Source organism: Polypterus senegalus, chromosome 6 (genome assembly GCF_016835505.1).
Source record: "Polypterus senegalus isolate Bchr_013 chromosome 6, ASM1683550v1, whole genome shotgun sequence".
Lineage (NCBI taxonomy): Eukaryota > Metazoa > Chordata > Cladistia > Polypteriformes > Polypteridae > Polypterus > Polypterus senegalus.
In genome coordinates this window covers 125,178,069-125,196,913 of record NC_053159.1, presented here as the reverse complement: position 1 = coordinate 125,196,913, position 18,845 = coordinate 125,178,069, and the positions used below count along the sequence as shown (strand labels likewise).

The following is an 18,845-nucleotide window of genomic DNA, read 5'->3' as shown; positions in this document are numbered from 1 at the left end:
AAGTCTGTTTATTTGGGTTTCATGTGGGTTTCACACATTTCATGTGTGTTCCATGTCTACAACGATCTTGGTAAATGTAGGATGACACGAAGTGCGAGGCAAGAAATTTTGAACACAGCTAAAACAGAATTTTTTTTTCATGTTCTAGTACTAATGGCAAAATTTTGACATGAAGTGTATAATTTATGAAGACTGAAGTACAAATATCAAATAAACACTCTCACAAAGGTACAAGTATAACAAAACGTGTGGTTTTATTCAAGAACTAGCAAAATACCCGCGCTTCGCAGCGGAGAAGTAGTGTGTTAAAGAAGTAATGAAAAAGAAAAGGAAACATTTTAATAATAACATAACATGATTGTCATTGTCATGAGTGTAGCTGTCATATACAGTGTGTGTGTGTGTGTGTGTGTGTATATATATATACATATACATCCACATATATATGTGTGCACAAAACTACGCTTTTATCGAGGCTTCTGTCAGGTAGTCTTTTGAAATGAAATTTTCCTCCAATCAGTCCTAACAACGCGCTTTCTTCCGACTGTTACATTTTTGTAGCTCTGATGTGTACATCAATGTAATTTTTATTTTGACTCCCACACCCACCTTAACTGTCAATCCCCCCACAAACACAGTCTCTCGGAATTTGCATAAGCACAGCCCTTCACCAGCAATTTTAACTTAGCTAAAAAGTGATCAAAACTCTCATTTATACCCTGTGTCCTCTCATTAAACTTGTATCCCGCATTAGCCGTGGGCATGACAAACAGCAGCGGCAGCCTGTCTATGAACTTAATTAAAATTTAGGTTTACACCGTGCTTTGTTTTCGAAGTAGCTGCACTCATGAATATGCTTGTATGTGTTTGACTGATATTGACTTACTAATTTTGGCCCTGAAGCCAGTCATTTCATCAGGTTTGGGCTGCCGACACCTTTTGTTGGTAATCGAACTGCTACTGCTAGTGCTAACAGCATACACAGTTTCTGTGTTCGCTGTAACATGTTTTGCATTTAGCTGGTACCGTAAGGTTGAAGTGCTTGGGAGGCATGCAAACTCCTTTTTGCACAGTTTACACAAAACCACACTTTTATCAAGGCTTCCGTCGGGTAGTCTTTTGAAACGAAATTTTCCTCCAATCAGTCCTAGCAAAGCGCTTTCTTCTGACTCTTAAATTTTTGTAGCTCTGATGTGTGCATCAGTGTAATCGGTGTACCAGGAAATCATGCATTGACAGAAGTTGCCCTTTGCTTGGAATGCAAAGTGTGATTAAATGCGTTATTTTTTAACACGTTATGGAGCACATGCATCGAAGCTTCTCAGCTGTGCTTGTGCTAAGAAAAGGAAACATTTTAAAAATAACGTAACACGATTGTCAATGTAACCTTTTGTAAGTAGTGCCTGGAGGATTCAGAGTGTGGAGAAACTCTAGAGACAGTGTGTGTATTAACTTGTGGATTTTTCTGTGAGTATTTGGTGGCAGCGTCACAAAGTTGCTTCCGCAAGACTGCGTTAGCTACGGAGCTCAGCTCAGAGCAAAATGAGATGAATGGAAGGGGAGATGATGACGTAACTCCCCCACCCGCCTTAACTGTCAATCCCCCCACAAACACAGTCTCTCAGAATTTGCATAAGCACAGCCCTTCACCAGCAATTTTAACTTAGTTACAAAGTGATCAAAACTCTCGTTTATATCCTGCGTCCTCTAATTAAACTTGTATCCCGCATTAGCCATGGGCATGACAAATGGCAGCGGCAGCCTGTCTATGAACTTAATTTAAACTTTAGGTTTACACCGTGCTTTGTTTCCGAAGTAGCTGCACTCATGAATATGCTTGTATGTGTCACTCGTTCGCTTCTTATTGTTTCACTGCCTTCTCAATTGTATACAGTAATGCATGTTTTCTTCAGCACTTTTTGGAGCTCTTCCTTTTTTCTACGTACTGCGTTGACAGTCAGTTCACGTGATTATGTGGGAGGCGTGATGATGTCACACGAAACTCCGCCCCCCACGGCCATCTAGCTCAACTACATTACAGTATATGGAGAAAAATAGGTTCCAGTTATGACCATTACGCGTAGAATTTTGAAATGAAACCTGCCCAACTTTTGTAAGTAATCTGTAAGGAATGAGCCTGCCAAATTTCAGCCTTCCACCTACACGGGAAGTTGGAGAATTAGTGAGTGAGTGAGCGAGTCAGTGAGTGAGTCAGTGAGGGCTTTGCCTTTTATTAGTATAGATATAACCGAAGAAAAAGAAATCTGGTTAGGATACTATTATAGAATAAAAACATACATTTGATTTGAGTCTGTAACAGAGAGAAGGAAGAGAGTGGGAAAGCTTTAACGTGGAATGCTGCAGTAAGAAAAAAAACACTCATAGATTGCCAGGAATGCAAGGTTTAAATTGAATAGGAATACAAGAGTATATGTAATATGTACAGCTAAAATACAGCAGGTACACAATTTTAATAGTGTTTGCCATAGCTAAATAGGAAAAGGGAATGCCCTTCCACTATACAGTGGAACCTCGGTTCACGAACGTCCCGGTTCACGTACAACTCGATTCACGACCAAAAAGCTCGTCAAACTTTTGCCTCGGTTCACAACCACACACTCGGTATACGAACAAGCCAGTTTCCCTTGCCTGCCTGAGCTGAGCTGAGAGAGAGAGAGAAAGTGAGAGAGAGCAAGAGCGAGCGAGCACGTACCTGCTGGGGAGGAGGAGATTGCTGAACTGTTTGCCTGCTTATCTGCCGTCAGTAAGTGCAAGCCAACCATCCCCCCAATTCCACGTGCCTGCTGGGGAGGGGGAGGAGGAGGAGATTGCTGCACGTGTTTGCCTGCCTATCTGCAGGCTGTACGTGCTAGCACACCATTCCCCCACCACAGGCAGCCTGAGAGAGAAAGAGAGAGAAAGCGAGCGAGCCACTGCAAGAGCTCTGTTCATTGTTTTCCTTCCATTGGCTTCTAAGCAAGTGAAGAGTGGTGAGAAGAAAGTTTTGAAGAAAATTGAAATCGAAGTAAAGAAAGAAATTACAAGAGGTGGAAAAACTGTTTACCAGTTTACTCATTTACCAATCTGAGAACCCTCCTGCATTCAAGCAGCACAATGTAAACAAAGCCAGACTGCCAGCAAACATGAAGGGTTGGGTCACAAGAACTTTGTTTTTTGAATGGCTGCATGAGGCTTTCACTCCCACCAGCTAAACAGCTAAAAGTACCAGAAACTCAAGAAATCACAAGAGAGAAAACACCTGAAGGAAAACACTTCATGCCAGAACTCGACTCATACAAGGTTAGTTTTCTTGGTGGTTTTTGTATTACGGATTTTTCAAAAGTTAATTTTTCAGTTCATAACGCGATTTGTTGCAAATGTTCGCTTTTTTCCTTATGCTTAAAACTCATGAAAGTGTTTGCAGATGGAGTTTTTCATAGCGCGATTAGGTGCAATGTTACCTTTCTCTTTTTTCAAATGTTCCTTTTTTTCTGCTGTGCTTAAAACTCATTTTATAAAAAGTGTTTTTCAGCGATCAGGCTTTAAGTTTAATAGCGTGATCTCCTGCAATTTTACTTTTTTGGTTGCTTGTGAGTTGGTTTTTAAATGCACTTCGGATTTGGTCGATGTTCCTTTTTCTTCTGCTGTGCTTAAAACTCATTTTAAAAAAAAATGCTGCGCGAGCACCTGTTACAGAGAGATTAGAGAGCACGAGCGAGCAAGCGCAGAGAGAGAGAGCACGCAGCTGACAGGGAAGGGATGGGGGGGATAGGGGTGGGAGGTGTATGTGTGTGTGCGCTCGTGCTACAGAGAGAGAGAGAGCGCGTGAGCCAGGCTGCTCCTGTAGCTGAGGGAGGGGCTTTGTTGGTGTGTGTGCTACAGAGAGAGAGCGCGAGCGAGCCAGCTCGTGTAGCTGAGCAGGGAGCCTGGGTGTTTTCTGTCAGTGTTATTCAATCTTTTTACATTAGTTTACTATTACACTGTGCATTCTATGGTGTAATTAACTATATTTGTGCTTAATTTTTACATATTTACATACAGTTTGTACGGTCTGGAATGGATTAATTGTATTTACATACAATCCTATGGGGGAAACTGCTTCGGTTCACGACCAACTCGGTTTACAACCAAAGTTCTGGAACGAATTATGGTCGTGAACCGAGGTTCCACTGTATAAGTAATAATCATAGTTTTTCCATGAAATATGTTAAAACTGACAAAAATAATTGGCATTGACTAAACTTTATTTTACATTTCATGGAGTAGACATTGCTTTTTTATTTAGGTCTTCATGTGTTATTAAAAAAAAAAAATAATAAAATGCCATTCTTAAACCAAATTGTTTTTATTTTCTTACAAATTTGTTTATATTTTGAAAGTTTCTTAATAATATGATGATTTATTAAAAGGAAGCTTAAGAGTCAGATTTTGTTACATTAAGTTCACATTTTTAAACATTTAGTTGCTTTTAGTAGATGCTGTTCAGTATTGCACAAGTTTCACTGGCTTTCCCTAAAAAGAATATCCTACCTTGCTTGTGTGAAAATCTGTATGTCTCTGACTTTCTTTGGTACTGGTGTTCCTGAAATACACAGTTGAGTACAGTGATCCCTCACTATATCGCGCTTCGACTTTCGCGGCTTCACTCCGTCGCGGATTTTAAATGTTAGCATATCTAAATATGTATCACAGATTTTTCGCTGGTTCGCGGATTTCTGCGGACAATGGGTCTTTTAATTTATGCTACATGCAATTTTAAAATACATAGATATTTAAGTTTAAAATGACTCCCTCAATAGCTTAGCTTACCACTACATGCAGCTACCAGGGGTACTAACATAATGATAATGTTGATGCACTGGTAGCTTTGTATTAAGCTAGCAAAACGGTTAACTGTGTATAAAGTACGACTGCACTGTGATTTGGCACACTAAAACATGCATGTACAGTGGCATGGGTTAAATAACTTAGCTCACCCTTAGGAGAGTATGACAAGTACAGGAACTGAACCACTGCAGCAGTCTTGTTTAATATATCAGTGCACTGCTGCCCAAGATAACTCTTACATTTTAAAGTAAGCACACTAATACTCAAGAAAACCATAATCACTGAAAAAAATCAAAACTTAATACAGTACTCACAAAAAATTCTTGACTTAAAAATTGAACCAGTCCCATAAATTGCAAGGCTTTGTTTTCATCTATGGGCTGCCTTATAAGCACCTTTTATAATTGCAAGAACAGGCACGGTATTTTTAACATTTACATAACAAATACTGTTTTTAAGACAAATTAAGGTATACCTTGAATTTAAAAAATAACTGACTTGGAAAATACTCAATAAAGGGCTTACAAAAGTAATTATGAAGATAAATTGGTGTGCATATCTGCACAATTTCTCACATACCTCTAGTTCATCTGGTGAGTTAATAATTTCTGCTATGCTTTCAATATTTAACTAGAGCTTAACTGATGAGATACTTTGTCAGAGAGGAGAGATTATTTTTCATGATATGATAAGCAGGTTTGTATTGGTCCTGGAAAACCATGAAAAATTAACAAGCCAAAATCTAGTACTGAAAAATCATTGAAATTCTAAAATAAAATGTAAATTGTACTTAATAGTCAAAGAAAATATTAAAGTGGATTCCAGTAATCAAACATCATGAGATAGCACGTCTGATATTTTGCCAGCAAAACACCGAAATCTCACAATAATACAGTTAGGTCTGTAAGTATTTGTACAGTGACACAGTTTTCATCATTTTGGCACTGTGTACCACCTCAGTGGATTAGAAATAAAGCAATCATTATGTGATTGAAGTGTAGACTTTTCAGCATTACTTTATTGGGTTTTCCAAAAATAGAGTATGAGCTGTTCAGGAATGACAGCCATTTTTTAAAGACGTCCCACATTAATGTCGCCTTATGTTGTGTTCTGTGAGCAAGCGTGTTAGCATACTGGCATACATATATAGTGGCCAAATTATCAGTGAAGAATTGGCGTTAACTGGCATATAACGAGGTTAGTTATGTTGTGCATATTAGATGTGTCACTGTGATTTACTAAGCAGGAAAACATTTAACTTGCTGAAAATGCTGCTACAGAAATTGGCTTCAACAATACAAATCAAATAAACATATGGCTGGGTGCCATTACTGTATGAAGAGGTTTTACATTGGGAATGTAGGGGAGCCCGCTTTGAAAAGCCATATGAAAGAAAGTAAACATTGTGAACTAAGCAAGAGCAAGGAAACTAGTCATTCTATTAAGAATTTTTTTTAACTCTTTTCAGGGCTATCATAATGTCTGACCACCGCACCTGCAAGCTTTTTAAGCATCAGTGGATTAGCCAGCAGTAGCAGTAGCGAGAGTTCTAGTCGTGCTAGTGATACTTCTACTACACTTCTACTACTCTTTGTCTTTACATGTGATTAAAAGTGAATATTTGTAATCCTTTGGGTGTTAAATGTTATAGACACACATTATTCAGATCATCCATGACAAAGACATTTAACGTTTTTTAGGAAAAGTTTCCTGATAGTGAGACCATGAGAGTCATACCATGGAGACCCTTCCCAAGGTATACCTTGTACCTTCCATCCACAACAATTTATTACCTGAAATCTTCCAAAATATTTTGTATCATTTATTTGCCTTTGTAAACTGCACTCAAACAAATATGCATTTTTCATAATTTCTGTGCATGTTTTGCTTGCACACAATAAAATATTGCCACAAGCTGGCTCTGTACATACCACATTTGTATTGGTGCATTCGTTGTCTGAAAAGCAACATATGTGTTTTAAAAATATAGTGGCCCTGCCTAGAATTGCATTACACTATTACACTGAATAAATAGCGTGAGCTTCAATGTCAGATTTAGTGAAATGGTCAGCAATTGTTAATAGGCCATGTGTTTGAGTTCATATGTGTTCTTACCAGGTTCATGTAATTTTGCTGTTGATATTCAAAACTGAACTGAAAAATAGTCCTGAATTCTTGATCTGGTTGGTACTGGAAAAGTCATAAAAGTCCTGGAATTTGAAATGTGCTGAAGTGTACGAACCCTGAATAAGTAATATTACAAAACATTTGTGGATCCACCTCAGCTAATATGAAGATTTAATCTGCAAGAAATGAGCTTTACTTGCATTTTTATGCACAGGTAAATGCAATACTAAAAATATTGCTAGGAAGTAAGCAAAGCCATTAGTAAGACCAATGCCTGCAAAGAGCTGACTGAGGAACTGTATTTAATATAGAAGTTGTTTTGGAAAGAATCACTGTATCTACTGAAAAATAACTTGTGCAAAATACTGTAATAATATTGAGGTAATCCTATGGTAAAATTATTTTTCCCTTAGTACTGCAGCCTGCTCCAAATCAAGTTTTGTCAAATTATTCAGATGCACGGGTGACATTTCCAAGACACACGAGGCCTGCAAACATTCCGTCTCCTCCTCCTCTCATTCCTTCATCCAAACCTTCAGAGAAACCATCTTTCATAATGGGTGGATCCATTTCACAGGTAAGTAAAACATACATTCCAAATTAGAATTGGCATAAGCTGAATTTTTCTATATTTTAGCACAGATGCATTTGTTAGTACTACTTAGGTTTTTCACTTAAACAAATGTTTTTTTCTCTTGAGATAGGCCATAATGAAAGTACTCTTTGCTTCTGTATTGAGATGTGCTATGAGTGTGTGTATTTACGTAGAGCATGGCAGACACTTTTTCACTTTTAATAAGATTTAAAACATCCATTTCATCCAACAATATTTAAGCGAAAACCAGCAAGTTCTTTTTTGAAAACAAAAATCTCTGATTTCAATCTATTAGTTGAGGTTTCTGCATGTTTGTGTTGATGTTTGATTTTTATTGTTTGTGTGGATTTTTTTATTTTTACAATTTAGTTCTCTTTTAAATTCTTTTGATTTCATATTATTAAAAATACACATGATAACCTCTCATAACATTTAATATCTCTTGAAGCAAAACAGAATTTTCGGGAATTTCATTAATTTTAGTTTTTAGGTCTCTATTTTGTAGACCTTCATGGTAAACACAATAGTACATACAATACAGTAGTATTTATAGTCAAATGTTTGCATAAGTGAAAGACTTATCATAGTTTATGTAGATTTGGTTAGGTATAAGGAACATCTTTGTTTCTCAAATCTTTACAGGGGACTCCAGGTACTTACATAACTCATAACCAGACTGTTTACAACCAGGATTCTTCAAAGAGCTCAGTGGGATCTATATCATTGGGAATACCTAGACAGCAAGAGTCTGTAAAGCCTGGTAAGAGAGAGAACATTTCAAGGGAGAAAAATGCAATGCAATTCCGCTGTAAACTGTGAGAGTAATTTTAAAATAAAGAATAATTTGAAAAAGTCTTTTGTTTAACAGTGCCAGTGCCATATATAAAACAGGAAGAGTTCTCCCCTAGAGGACAAAGTGCACAAGCAGAGGGCCTATTGTGCAGGGCACAGTATGAAAGTGTTGTAAGAGGTAAGACTGTGCAGCAATTTTGGAAACTAGCTTGGTAAATAGTGATGCTTTCTTTGAATTACTACTACTCTTCTGTAATAACCTGCTATTTTGTGCATAATGTGTTCAAAACGAATGCTCCTTGTGCAGTACATCTTTAGCATTCTTAAAGTTTCTGATGACATTCAATTATAATTTATTTCCCATCAGTACTGTTTTTTCACTAACTTAGACACTTTTCACTGTCTAGAATAATTTTATGAAATATTATCTAAGCCAAAGACAAATGATTTTTTCGCCGCCTTTTCACTAGAAATGTTCCACTGTATGCTGTCATTGCTGTTTGTCGTGTCAGTGCTCATAGTAGTCAGGTGCTTTTTTAGAACACAAGATTGTATACACATTTCAAAGTCTGTTTATAGATCAGTAATAATGTCTAAGTAATTTCACCTACTATAGCAGTTATGTAAGGTATCCATGAATAATCAACAAGTAGTTTGCTTATCAAGATGGTGCAATCTTCTGAGCTAGGTAACTTTTAATACATTCTGGCACAATTAAAGTATTTTATTTATACTAATTGTTTTTCCAGTACAAAGTTCAAACATAGCATTGTTTTCTTTTTTGATTATTTAGTTTTTGGTATTTATTAAGTATTGTGTTCTATATTTTATCTTCAGTACATAAAGTTCTTTGCAGTACTCGATCCAGGTGAATTTGACATAAGTAGATTTACCCTCACTCCCCTTGTATAAATGTTGATTTTGTGTGCATTGTGTTTTGTTAAATAGCTATTTTCAGTCTTTTAAAATTATGCAAAAAAAGAAAGGGATCATTCAGATAAATGGTGGCAGTTAGTAGTAATTCTCGTTTAGAATATTAAAAAACAGGACATAGATGCAAATTTAAGCCTCACAGATCAACAAGATGTTTACAGTTGTCCAATTTTGGACATATTTTGGCTATTGTTGCAAATGGCATACACACACCCCCTTAAAGCACTTCGTTTGCGTTTGCTCATTGATTTTTTTTCCCCCTATCCCGAAGATTGGATAGAAAACTGTAATAAACACATATATAATTTTGTTTGAGTTTTCCAAACAAAAGTAGATGTAAAAGTCAGTTAAATAAGAAAACATGTTGCCTTTTTCATGGTATTACATACCTTATACCTGTCCATAACACAGATAATAAAGATAGTCTATCATTTTTCTATTCCAAAAACACAGGTGATGTTTCTTCATTCTCTTCTATTAAGTCTCGCAGAATTTCCCAGCAAACTGTCTTATTAGGTGTTTAAGTCTATTGGGTATCATCCTGGGTTTGAGTCAGCTCTGCATTGAACTGCATTGTATTCTATCCTGAGGCTTATTGCTATTATGGTTTCCAACAAAAGGGAATAGTATACAAAGTGCAACTGTGAGTTTGCAGAGCTCAAATAAGCTCAATGATATACAACTACTGTATACCTTCTTTTGAAGAAAGTGGTATGTTTTATATAAATCTAGTTGTGCTTGAAAGTTTGTGAACCCTTTAAAATTTTCTATATTTGTGCATTAATATGACCTAAAACATCATCAGATTTCCACTCAAGTCCTAAAAGTAGATAAAGAGAAACCAGTTAAACAAATAGTCAAAAATATTATACTTGGTCATTTATTTATTGAGGAAAATGATCGAATATTACATATTTGTGAGTGGCAAAAGTATGTGAACCTCTAGGATTAGCAGTTAGTTTGAAGGTGAAATTAGAGTCAGGTGTTTTCAATCAGAGGGATGACAATCAAGTGTGAGTGGCCACCCTGTGTTATTTAAAGAACAGGGATCCATCAAAGTCTGCTCTTCACAACACATGTTTGTGGAAGTGTATCATGGCGCGAACAAAGGAGATTTCTGAGGACCTCCGAAAAAGAGTTGTTGATGCTGGAAAAGGTTACAAAACCATCTCTAAAGAGTTTGGACTCCACCAATCCACAGTCAGACAGATTGTATACAAATGGAGGAAATTCAAGTACATTGTTACCCTCCCAAGGAGTGGTCAACCAACAAAGATTACTCCAAGAGCAAGGCGTGTAATAGTTGGCAAGGTCACAAAGGACCCCAGAGTAACTTCTAAGCAACTGAAGGCCTTTCTCACCTTGGCTCATGTTCATAAGTCCACCATCAGGAGAACACTGAACAACAATAGTGTGCATGGCAGGGTTGCAAAGAGAAAGCCACTGCTCTCCAAAAAAAACATTGCTGCTCATCTGCATTTTGCTAAAGATCATGTGGACAAACCAGAAGGCTATTGGAAGAATGTTTTGTGGACAGATGAGACCAAAATAGAACTTTTTGGTTTAAATGAAAAGCGTTATGTTTGAAGAAAGGAAAACACTGCATTCCAGCATAAGAACCTTATCCCATCTGTAAAACATGGTGGTGGTAGTATCATGGTTTTAGCCTGTTTTGCTGCATCTGGGCCAGGACATCTTGCCTTCATTGATGGAACAATGAATTCTGAATTATATCAGAGAATTCTAAAGGAAAATGTCAGGACATCTGTCCATGAACTGAATCTCAAGAGAAGGTGTGTCATGCAGCAAGACAACGACCCTAAGCACACAAGTCGTTCTACCAAAGAATGGTTAAAGAAGAATAAAGTTAATGATTTGGAATGGCCAAGTCAAAGTCCTAACCTTAATCCAATCGAAATGTTGTAGAAGGACCTGAAGCGAGCAGTTAATGTGAGGAAACCCACCAACATCCTAGAGTTGAAGCTGTTCTGTATGGAGGAATGGGCTAAAATTCCTCCAAGCCGTTGTGCAGAAATGATCAAATGTTACCGAAAACGTTTAGTTGCAGTTATTGCTGCAAAGGGGGGTCACACCAGATACTGAAAGCAAAGGTTCACATACTTTTGCCACTCACAAATATGTAATATTCAATCATTTTCCTTAATAAATAAATAACCAAGTATAATATTTTTGTCTCATTTGTTTAACTGGTTTCTCTTTATCAACTTTTAAGACTTGAGTGAAAATTTGATGATTTTTTTTAGGTCATATTTATGCAGAAATATAGAAAATTCTAAAGGGTTCACAGACTTTCAAGCACAACTGTATATAAAGCTTTTCTGTTATGCACTATATTGTTTTTCTACTTTATTTACATTTCAGCATTCGGAAAAGAACCATGTAAGATTTGATTGAATTTTTTTTTTACCACAGTATGTTCTATATATACATACTGTTATGTGTACAATAAATCAGCATTTCAAAAAAAATACAGTAAATTAGGACTTTAAAAAAACATAAAACATTTGGGGTAATTAACTGAGTTTGTATTCATTCATTTGCTGCCACTCTTAGAAGTAGAGTAGACTCTGCCTTTCAGTTTTAATCTAAAATTGCAATATGTTTGCAATATGACATTACTAGGGGGCTTTGCCCCCCGCTTGCTTTGCATGAGAAACAATGATGCAAAGTCTGTTAAATTTAGGTTTCCTAAAGTAAAATGCAATGTCTAAAAAGGATCCTAAACTCAGTTTTTGGTGGATAATATTAAATTAAGGTTTTCATTCTAGCAATTGAAACCTAATTATTGCTACCAATAGAACATACTTTTTTGTCTTACATTTAGTTAACTTGTTAATGTGTAGAACTTTTAATATCTTATTTTACTCTTAAACATATGCAATCTTATTGTAATTTTTTTCTTTTGTAAGTTATCAATGAGAAGTAAATATGCAGAAGCAAAGGGTAATATTGTCCAACTTTCACCTTTATGTGTTCATTATAAAGTATCTGCTTTACTCATGTATTTAGATAAAAAAAATAAGAGAAACATTTAAGTACAATGAAGTAGTAATCTGCTTTGGTCTACAAAATATTCTGACAATGAACTTATGAAAGACACATCCACCTTTTTACAAAACTCTTATGTAGCAGAATAAGTGCACCAAAAATAAATAAATTTACATTTCACTAAGTGCAAAGATCGACCTCTGATGCAGAAATTGGTCAGTGGAAAGCTATATCTGCTACAACCTGCCTGTATTTGAGTTTGTGGCATTTCCTGTAAATACAGTTTTCAATAGCAGTAATATTTCCCACCTTCTGCATTAAATTCAGGTAATCCAATGTCTGCCTCTCAAGAAGGCAGCATAACACGAGGAACCCCAGCCAAAGGAACGGTGGAAGCCGGTACCTTTCGTGGCTCAATCACTCAGGTATGCAGTGTTAACTAATTACTTTTCTGGATTTCTGTAACTTGTAGGAATTCTGTAGGTGGCCTCTTTAGGAACTCTGAGTAGCACATTGAGATCAAACTATTTCCTCTTATTTTAAGTGAGTGTTGGTTCTCTATGATTGTATAATGTCAGTGCAGACTTTTATTATAGAGTAGTTGTTATTTCATATTTATTTTTTATAAGATAATGTGCTTTCCTATATTTTTTTGCAAACAAAGTTTTTAAAAAATTTATCTAGTTCAAGGTTATGTGAATTGAAGCATTTCCTTGTTGGAATGAATTTGTGGTGAATTAAAAGTGCACAGCAGGAAAAGTTACACCAGTTTAAGTCACATATTAGGTATCGGAGATAAAAAACGTACATCTTAGAAAACCAGACCTAGATGAGGAATGAATATGTGCAGTGTTTCAAATCCCTGACTCTGATATTCAGGTAGCTCTAACCGCAGTGCCATCGTGCCTCTGTTAATATTGTTTACTAATATTACTGAAATTATAAACTAAAGCATGTTTTATGATTACAATAAGAAGCTAAAAAAGGTTACTAAAAAGTATTCAAAAACAGTAAAATACTAGCAAACTCTATATTATTATTAATGAAATACTGTTGTACTGTATGTCATTTATGAATATTCTGTTCTTTGCTAATTGTACTAATCTATACACATTTACTCCTTAATTGCTTATTTTAAAAAAGTAAACCGTTAACACAAACTATAAAAATAAGAATAAAAAACTTGTTTTAGTACAGCATTATTAATTTGTCATAAAGTGTCAAAAGCCCCCTCACCTAGTTGCATAGTTACATATAATTATTGCTGTTAACATGGTGCTTGCAACTACATTGTTCTAGTAATAGTAAGGTAGCTGTTTGAAATAACTCCTTCTTTTTGAAAGCTTTATTTAGTGGTTATATTAATTTTACAGCTTCACCATAGATGGAATATACACTGATTAGCCACAACATTAAGACCACTAGCAGGTGAATTGAATGACATTGATTATCTCGCTACAATACCTTCTGTTAAGGGGATATATTAGGGAGCAAGTGATAAGTCAGTTCTTAAAAGTAATATGTTGGTATCAGGAAAAAGATGAGCTACTGTAGCACAAATTGCTGAAAAAAACTAAGCTGGCCATGAGAGAAACATGTCACAATACACACTGGATTGCATCTTGCTGTATATGGGGTTATAGCCACAGACTTGTCAGAGTGTTCATGCTGACCCCTGTCCACCATTGAATGCACCCATAATGGGCGTGCAAGTGTCTCAGCTGGACCATAGAGCAATATAAGATGGTGGTCTGGTCTGATGAATCATGTTTTCTTGTTGATCATGTGGAGAGCTGTATATGTTTGTGTCATTTCCGCGGAGATGATGTGACGCTTTGGGCAGTGTTCTGCTGGGTAACCTTGTGACTGGCATTTACGTTGATGTTACTTTGACACATTCCACTTACCTATAGATCATTGAGAACGTGTACACCCCTTCATTGCAACAGTATTTCCTGATGATAGCGGCCACTTTCAGCTGGACCCTGCTACCCTGAAAAAATTGTTCAGGAATGGTTTGAGGAAAATGTCACAGAGTTCAAGGTGCTGACTTGGCTTCCTAATTCGTTAGATTTCAATCTAGTCAAGCATCTGTGATCCATGGAGGCCCCACCTCGCAACTTGGACAACTTAAAGGATCTGCTGCTATCGTCTTAGTGCCAGATACCAGAGGAAACCCCTTCAGAGGTTTTGTAGAGTCCATGCCTCAGCAAGTCAGAGTTGTTTTGGCAGAAAGAGGAGAACCTGTACAATATTAGACAGATGATTTTAATGTTGTTACTGATTGGTGTATTTTATTTTGAAGCTCTGAAATGAATTCATGTAATATTAATAGTTTAGGATGTAAATTGCTTTCATCTTTTTTTTGTCTTGTTTTGTCCATCCACACTCACTTTCCAGGGTACCCCAGCTCTTTCTCAGTCGGGCATTCCAGCAGATGTTCTTCTGAAAGGTACCATCACCAAATTAGCCATAGAGGACGTCAGCAGTCCTGAAAAGGGCAGAGATGAAGCTATTTCCAAAGCACATGTCATTTATGAAGGCAAAAGTGGCCATGTCCTGTCATATGATAGTAAGTGTGCACTTAAAACTTACAGTGAAGGAAACATTTTACTAAACAAACTGTCTACTTTTTTACTTTCATAGTTACCTATGTTTTCCCCCATCTTTCTACCATATTTCAGGAATTGTGATACAGTGTGTTAATAGTGACCTCTGTTTAGTCGGTTCTCTTTTTACTGTGCAAGGCAAACACTAGTTACAATTTACAATACAATAAAATTTATTTTGTATAGCCAAAAAGCAAACAAGGAGTGCCTTTGTGGGCTTTATCAGGCCCTGCCTTTTGACAACCCCCAGCCTTGACTGTCTAAGAAGACTAGGAAAAAACCCCAAAAAAATGTTAGGGGAAAAAAAAACAAAATGGAAGAAACCTTGGGAAAGGCAGCTCATAGAGAGACCCCTTTCCAGGTAGGTTGAGTGTGCAGTGGGTGTCAAAAAAAAAAAAAAAAGACGGTAAATACAGTACAATACACAGAACAGAAGACAAGTAATCCTCAATATAATAGTGAAATAGAATACTAAAATATATTGTGTAAACTGTTAATAAATATTTTATTTATATATTATTGCCTTTTATGTGTTTATGTTAACTATAATTCAGTAAAGCTCAAAGAACTAACAACATTTCATGCTGAACTTTCCAGTCCCGGTCTTGTTGCTTTTTGTTTGCCTGCCACTAAATGCCATCAGTAATAAATTCAGCCCCCACAGCTCTCTGTTTCAATAAGAGACTTCATAAAATTTATGGTTGGGTATGATCATTTATTTAATAACTACAAGCATTATAGATAGGATCATTTTATTTCTGATATTTTGCTAATAAAGAATAATTTGCATAACATTTGCTACGTGTTAAGTGAAATTTGCCAAAGCATTTTTCGCAGCAAATAGGCTGTGTATATTAGCTGACCATAATGAGAATGTTATGAGTACTGTCACAGGATATATAGCACTGACCCATATGATCTGGTAGTGCAGCACCACATATCTACTAACCCCATTTCCGAAAAAGTTGGGATATGTCCTAAAAATGTAATAAAAAATAAAATTTGTAATTTGGTAATTTACTTGAACCTTTATTTAACAGGCAAAAGGACAAATAAAATGTGTTTTAGTGTTTTCACTGAAAAACCTAATTCTATTTGTTAAACATAAAACAAATTTAGAAATTGATACCTGTAACACACTCCAAAAAAGTTGGGACAGAGGCAAAGTAAGACTGTAAAAGTTATAAATGTACCATTCCTCAATGAGCAGGGTAACAGGTGTGGTTGCAGACTGGTTAAAAAGGAGCATCCACCAAAGGCTCAGTCTTTGCAAGCAAAGATGGGTCATGGCTCACCACTTTGTGTTGAACTTAATGAATTACCAAATTACAGATTTTCATTTTTATTGCATTATTAGAAAGTGTCCAAGCTTTTTTGGAAATGGGGTTTGTAATTTGTATCCATACATATCCATGTGCTGCTCTTGCAAGTCAAAACAAGCTTTAAAGGAGCCCTCCTCCTCCCCTGAGTCAGAATGAGAGACCCTGCTGAATAATAATAATGAAAGACATTACTATTTACAAGAAAAAAGTGTCACACAGTTGTTTCTCGGAACAGCCTATGTGTGTGCCAAGATTTTAACTCTGTAAGTGCAATAATATATGTAATTTATTTGTTTATTTTTACTTATTGCTAGTTTGAGGTCACTTGTTGTACTTTGTGGTTATCCTTCTGTCTGCAACTTTTGTTGTTTGAGGCATATTGCCACAGTGATTAGCACTCCTGCCTTACAGCTCATGTAACATTTTTAGCCACAGTAATTGGTCCTGCATAGTTGTCAGACACTTCTCTAGTCATCAGTAATACGTAAGACTGTAACTTCAATGCATTTTGCATACTTTGGAAAAGTTCCTGACCATTTCTGCTATATTGCCAAACTCAACAGTGAAGCAAACTCCACATTGTTCAGTTACTACTGCTGAGAACAAGGCAAGGACGAGTCAAGGATGAGTAGCATGTCCAGGTTAGATATATCAAACATTAGTAATTTTAAATATCAAGTAACTCTAAAAGTAATCTACAGATCATGGAATACTCGCTCCATGACCAAGGTGACACACACATCTGTTGTGTTAATTGTCAGATTGACTTGTGAGGACTTCTTTCCACATGATGTAAAATTTGGGTGACAACCCTGGAGTACAAATGCAAGGGTCTCTTTGTTTTGGTGCGTTGCACACAGAAGCAGTTTTCATCAGTTGTTGAATTATGCATTTTAATAGGAATACTGACAATGGGATAGAGCCAGGAATTCCCCATCAACTTGAACAAGAATGTACAAGGATAAAGCTGTAGAAAAGAAATCCACTGTTCTGCTGAGTACACCATATCTACTCTCAAGAACAGGAAGAAATGTATTACACTTGTAATTGAATGTTTAAATAACTAATCACTGCATTGAAAAGTACATTTGCCTATGATTATGCACTAGTTACAAAAATATGTAATAAAATCACATTTTATGTAAAAAAATATCTCATTCTGTCTAGCTATTAAGAATGTGAGAGAAGGAACAAGAAGTCCTCGAACTAGCCATGAACTTATTGGAGTGAAGCGCACTTATGATATCATGGAGGGAGGAGTGCTAAACCGAGGTCACCCGGTTAGAGAATCTCCAGTCTCTGCACCTTTTGAGGGTAAAAATATATTTATATAATTATATTTTTTGTTTGCTCCTCTAAAATCTTAAAGATGCACAGTAATACGTTTTTAAAGATTGTTCCTTTACTTTGACATTTATAGACCCACCTATTTTGTGTTTAAATTGTAGGACTTATAAGTAGGGTAATACCACGAGATAACACACATCCTGTTGAGACTAAAGAAAGGGCAGTTCACACTGGCTCTATAATGCAAGGTATGGTTGCTTCCTTCATAACTGAAAATGATTTTTGTTTTATGTCTCGTCATTCTCTAATGTTATGCTTTTTAGTCTGAAATAATTATTACATTTATTAATGACTATTTTAGTTCAGAAAGTGAATTGTTTGCTAAGATTTAATAGCATGTTTCAAGTGATTTTACTTCATTAGCTAAGCTGCAGTTACAAAATAATGTTATGCTGCAATAATCATTTTTTTTTTATGTAGGTACCCCAAGGACATCAGCTGATAGTTTTGATGAAGTTCTTAAGTATGGCAAGCAGATTAAAAGGGAGAGTCCCCCAATTCGTGGGTTTGAGGGAACTGTGGGCAAAAGCAAAGCTTATGATGGTGTGGCTACAATTAAAGAAATGGGCCGTTCTATTCATGAGATTCCAAAGCAGGATGGATGTAGTCAAGAAAGCAGAAAAACTCCTGAAGTGGTCCAGAATACTCGATCAGCTATAGAAGGATCAATTTCACAGGTAAAAATGATCAATAAAAGCTGTAGGGTAGTGCTTGGTATTGAGGGTTTTTGTTTCGTATAATTTTGTAAAAGCTTAAGTCATATATAGATTTTTGAGACATACTCTAGGCCCCCTGAAGGTAGTAGCAAACTAGAGAATTAAAACACATTTTTTGCCTCTCTCTGACACACTAAGTACTTTAATCCAGCAAATTATTCAGTAGAATTGCATCTGGAAATACAACTGGAGTTTGTTTATACAAGCAGCAATACACCTGCATAATGCCTCCTGTAACTGTCAAGTCAGAAGTTTTCTTTCTTTTTAAAGTTACTTCCTTTTTAGTCATTCTGGCATGTGTTCAATTCATAGTGTACGTATGTACATAGATATATGTAATAATAATATATAATATTGTATATGCACACAGAATATACTCTTCTCAGAAAATTAAGGGGACACAAAATGATATAACAGTAGTCATTGGAAGCCAAAATCTCCAACCCACTAAAGGCTGGATTCAACATCACACCAAGACTCAAAGTCAAAAATTGAAATCACAGGCTGATCCAGCTTGCGTGAATTTCATCATGGCAACTCAGAGTAGACTCCGTCGTGTGTATGCCCC

At 36.2% G+C, this 18,845-nt stretch overlaps 1 protein-coding gene across 8 annotated transcripts in view; it reads left to right on the top strand.

The window, feature by feature from the left end:
* The window catches only part of ncor1 (nuclear receptor corepressor 1), a 201,191-nt gene that overhangs the window by 124,137 nt on the left and 58,209 nt on the right, over nt 1–18,845 (top strand). For 6 of the 8 annotated variants that reach the window (XM_039757063.1, XM_039757058.1, XM_039757062.1 and 3 more), the window contains 8 exons: nt 7,368–7,531; nt 8,192–8,309; nt 8,403–8,519; nt 12,611–12,708; nt 14,684–14,855; nt 17,382–17,528; nt 17,663–17,749; nt 17,982–18,238. In XM_039757063.1, coding sequence (XP_039612997.1) covers nt 7,368–7,531; nt 8,192–8,309; nt 8,403–8,519; nt 12,611–12,708; nt 14,684–14,855; nt 17,382–17,528; nt 17,663–17,749; nt 17,982–18,238 — 1,160 coding nt within the window. The remainder of the gene's footprint in view (nt 1–7,367; nt 7,532–8,191; nt 8,310–8,402; nt 8,520–12,610; nt 12,709–14,683; nt 14,856–17,381; nt 17,529–17,662; nt 17,750–17,981; nt 18,239–18,845) is intronic. The other 2 variants (XM_039757064.1, XM_039757059.1) reach the window with 1 other exon arrangement.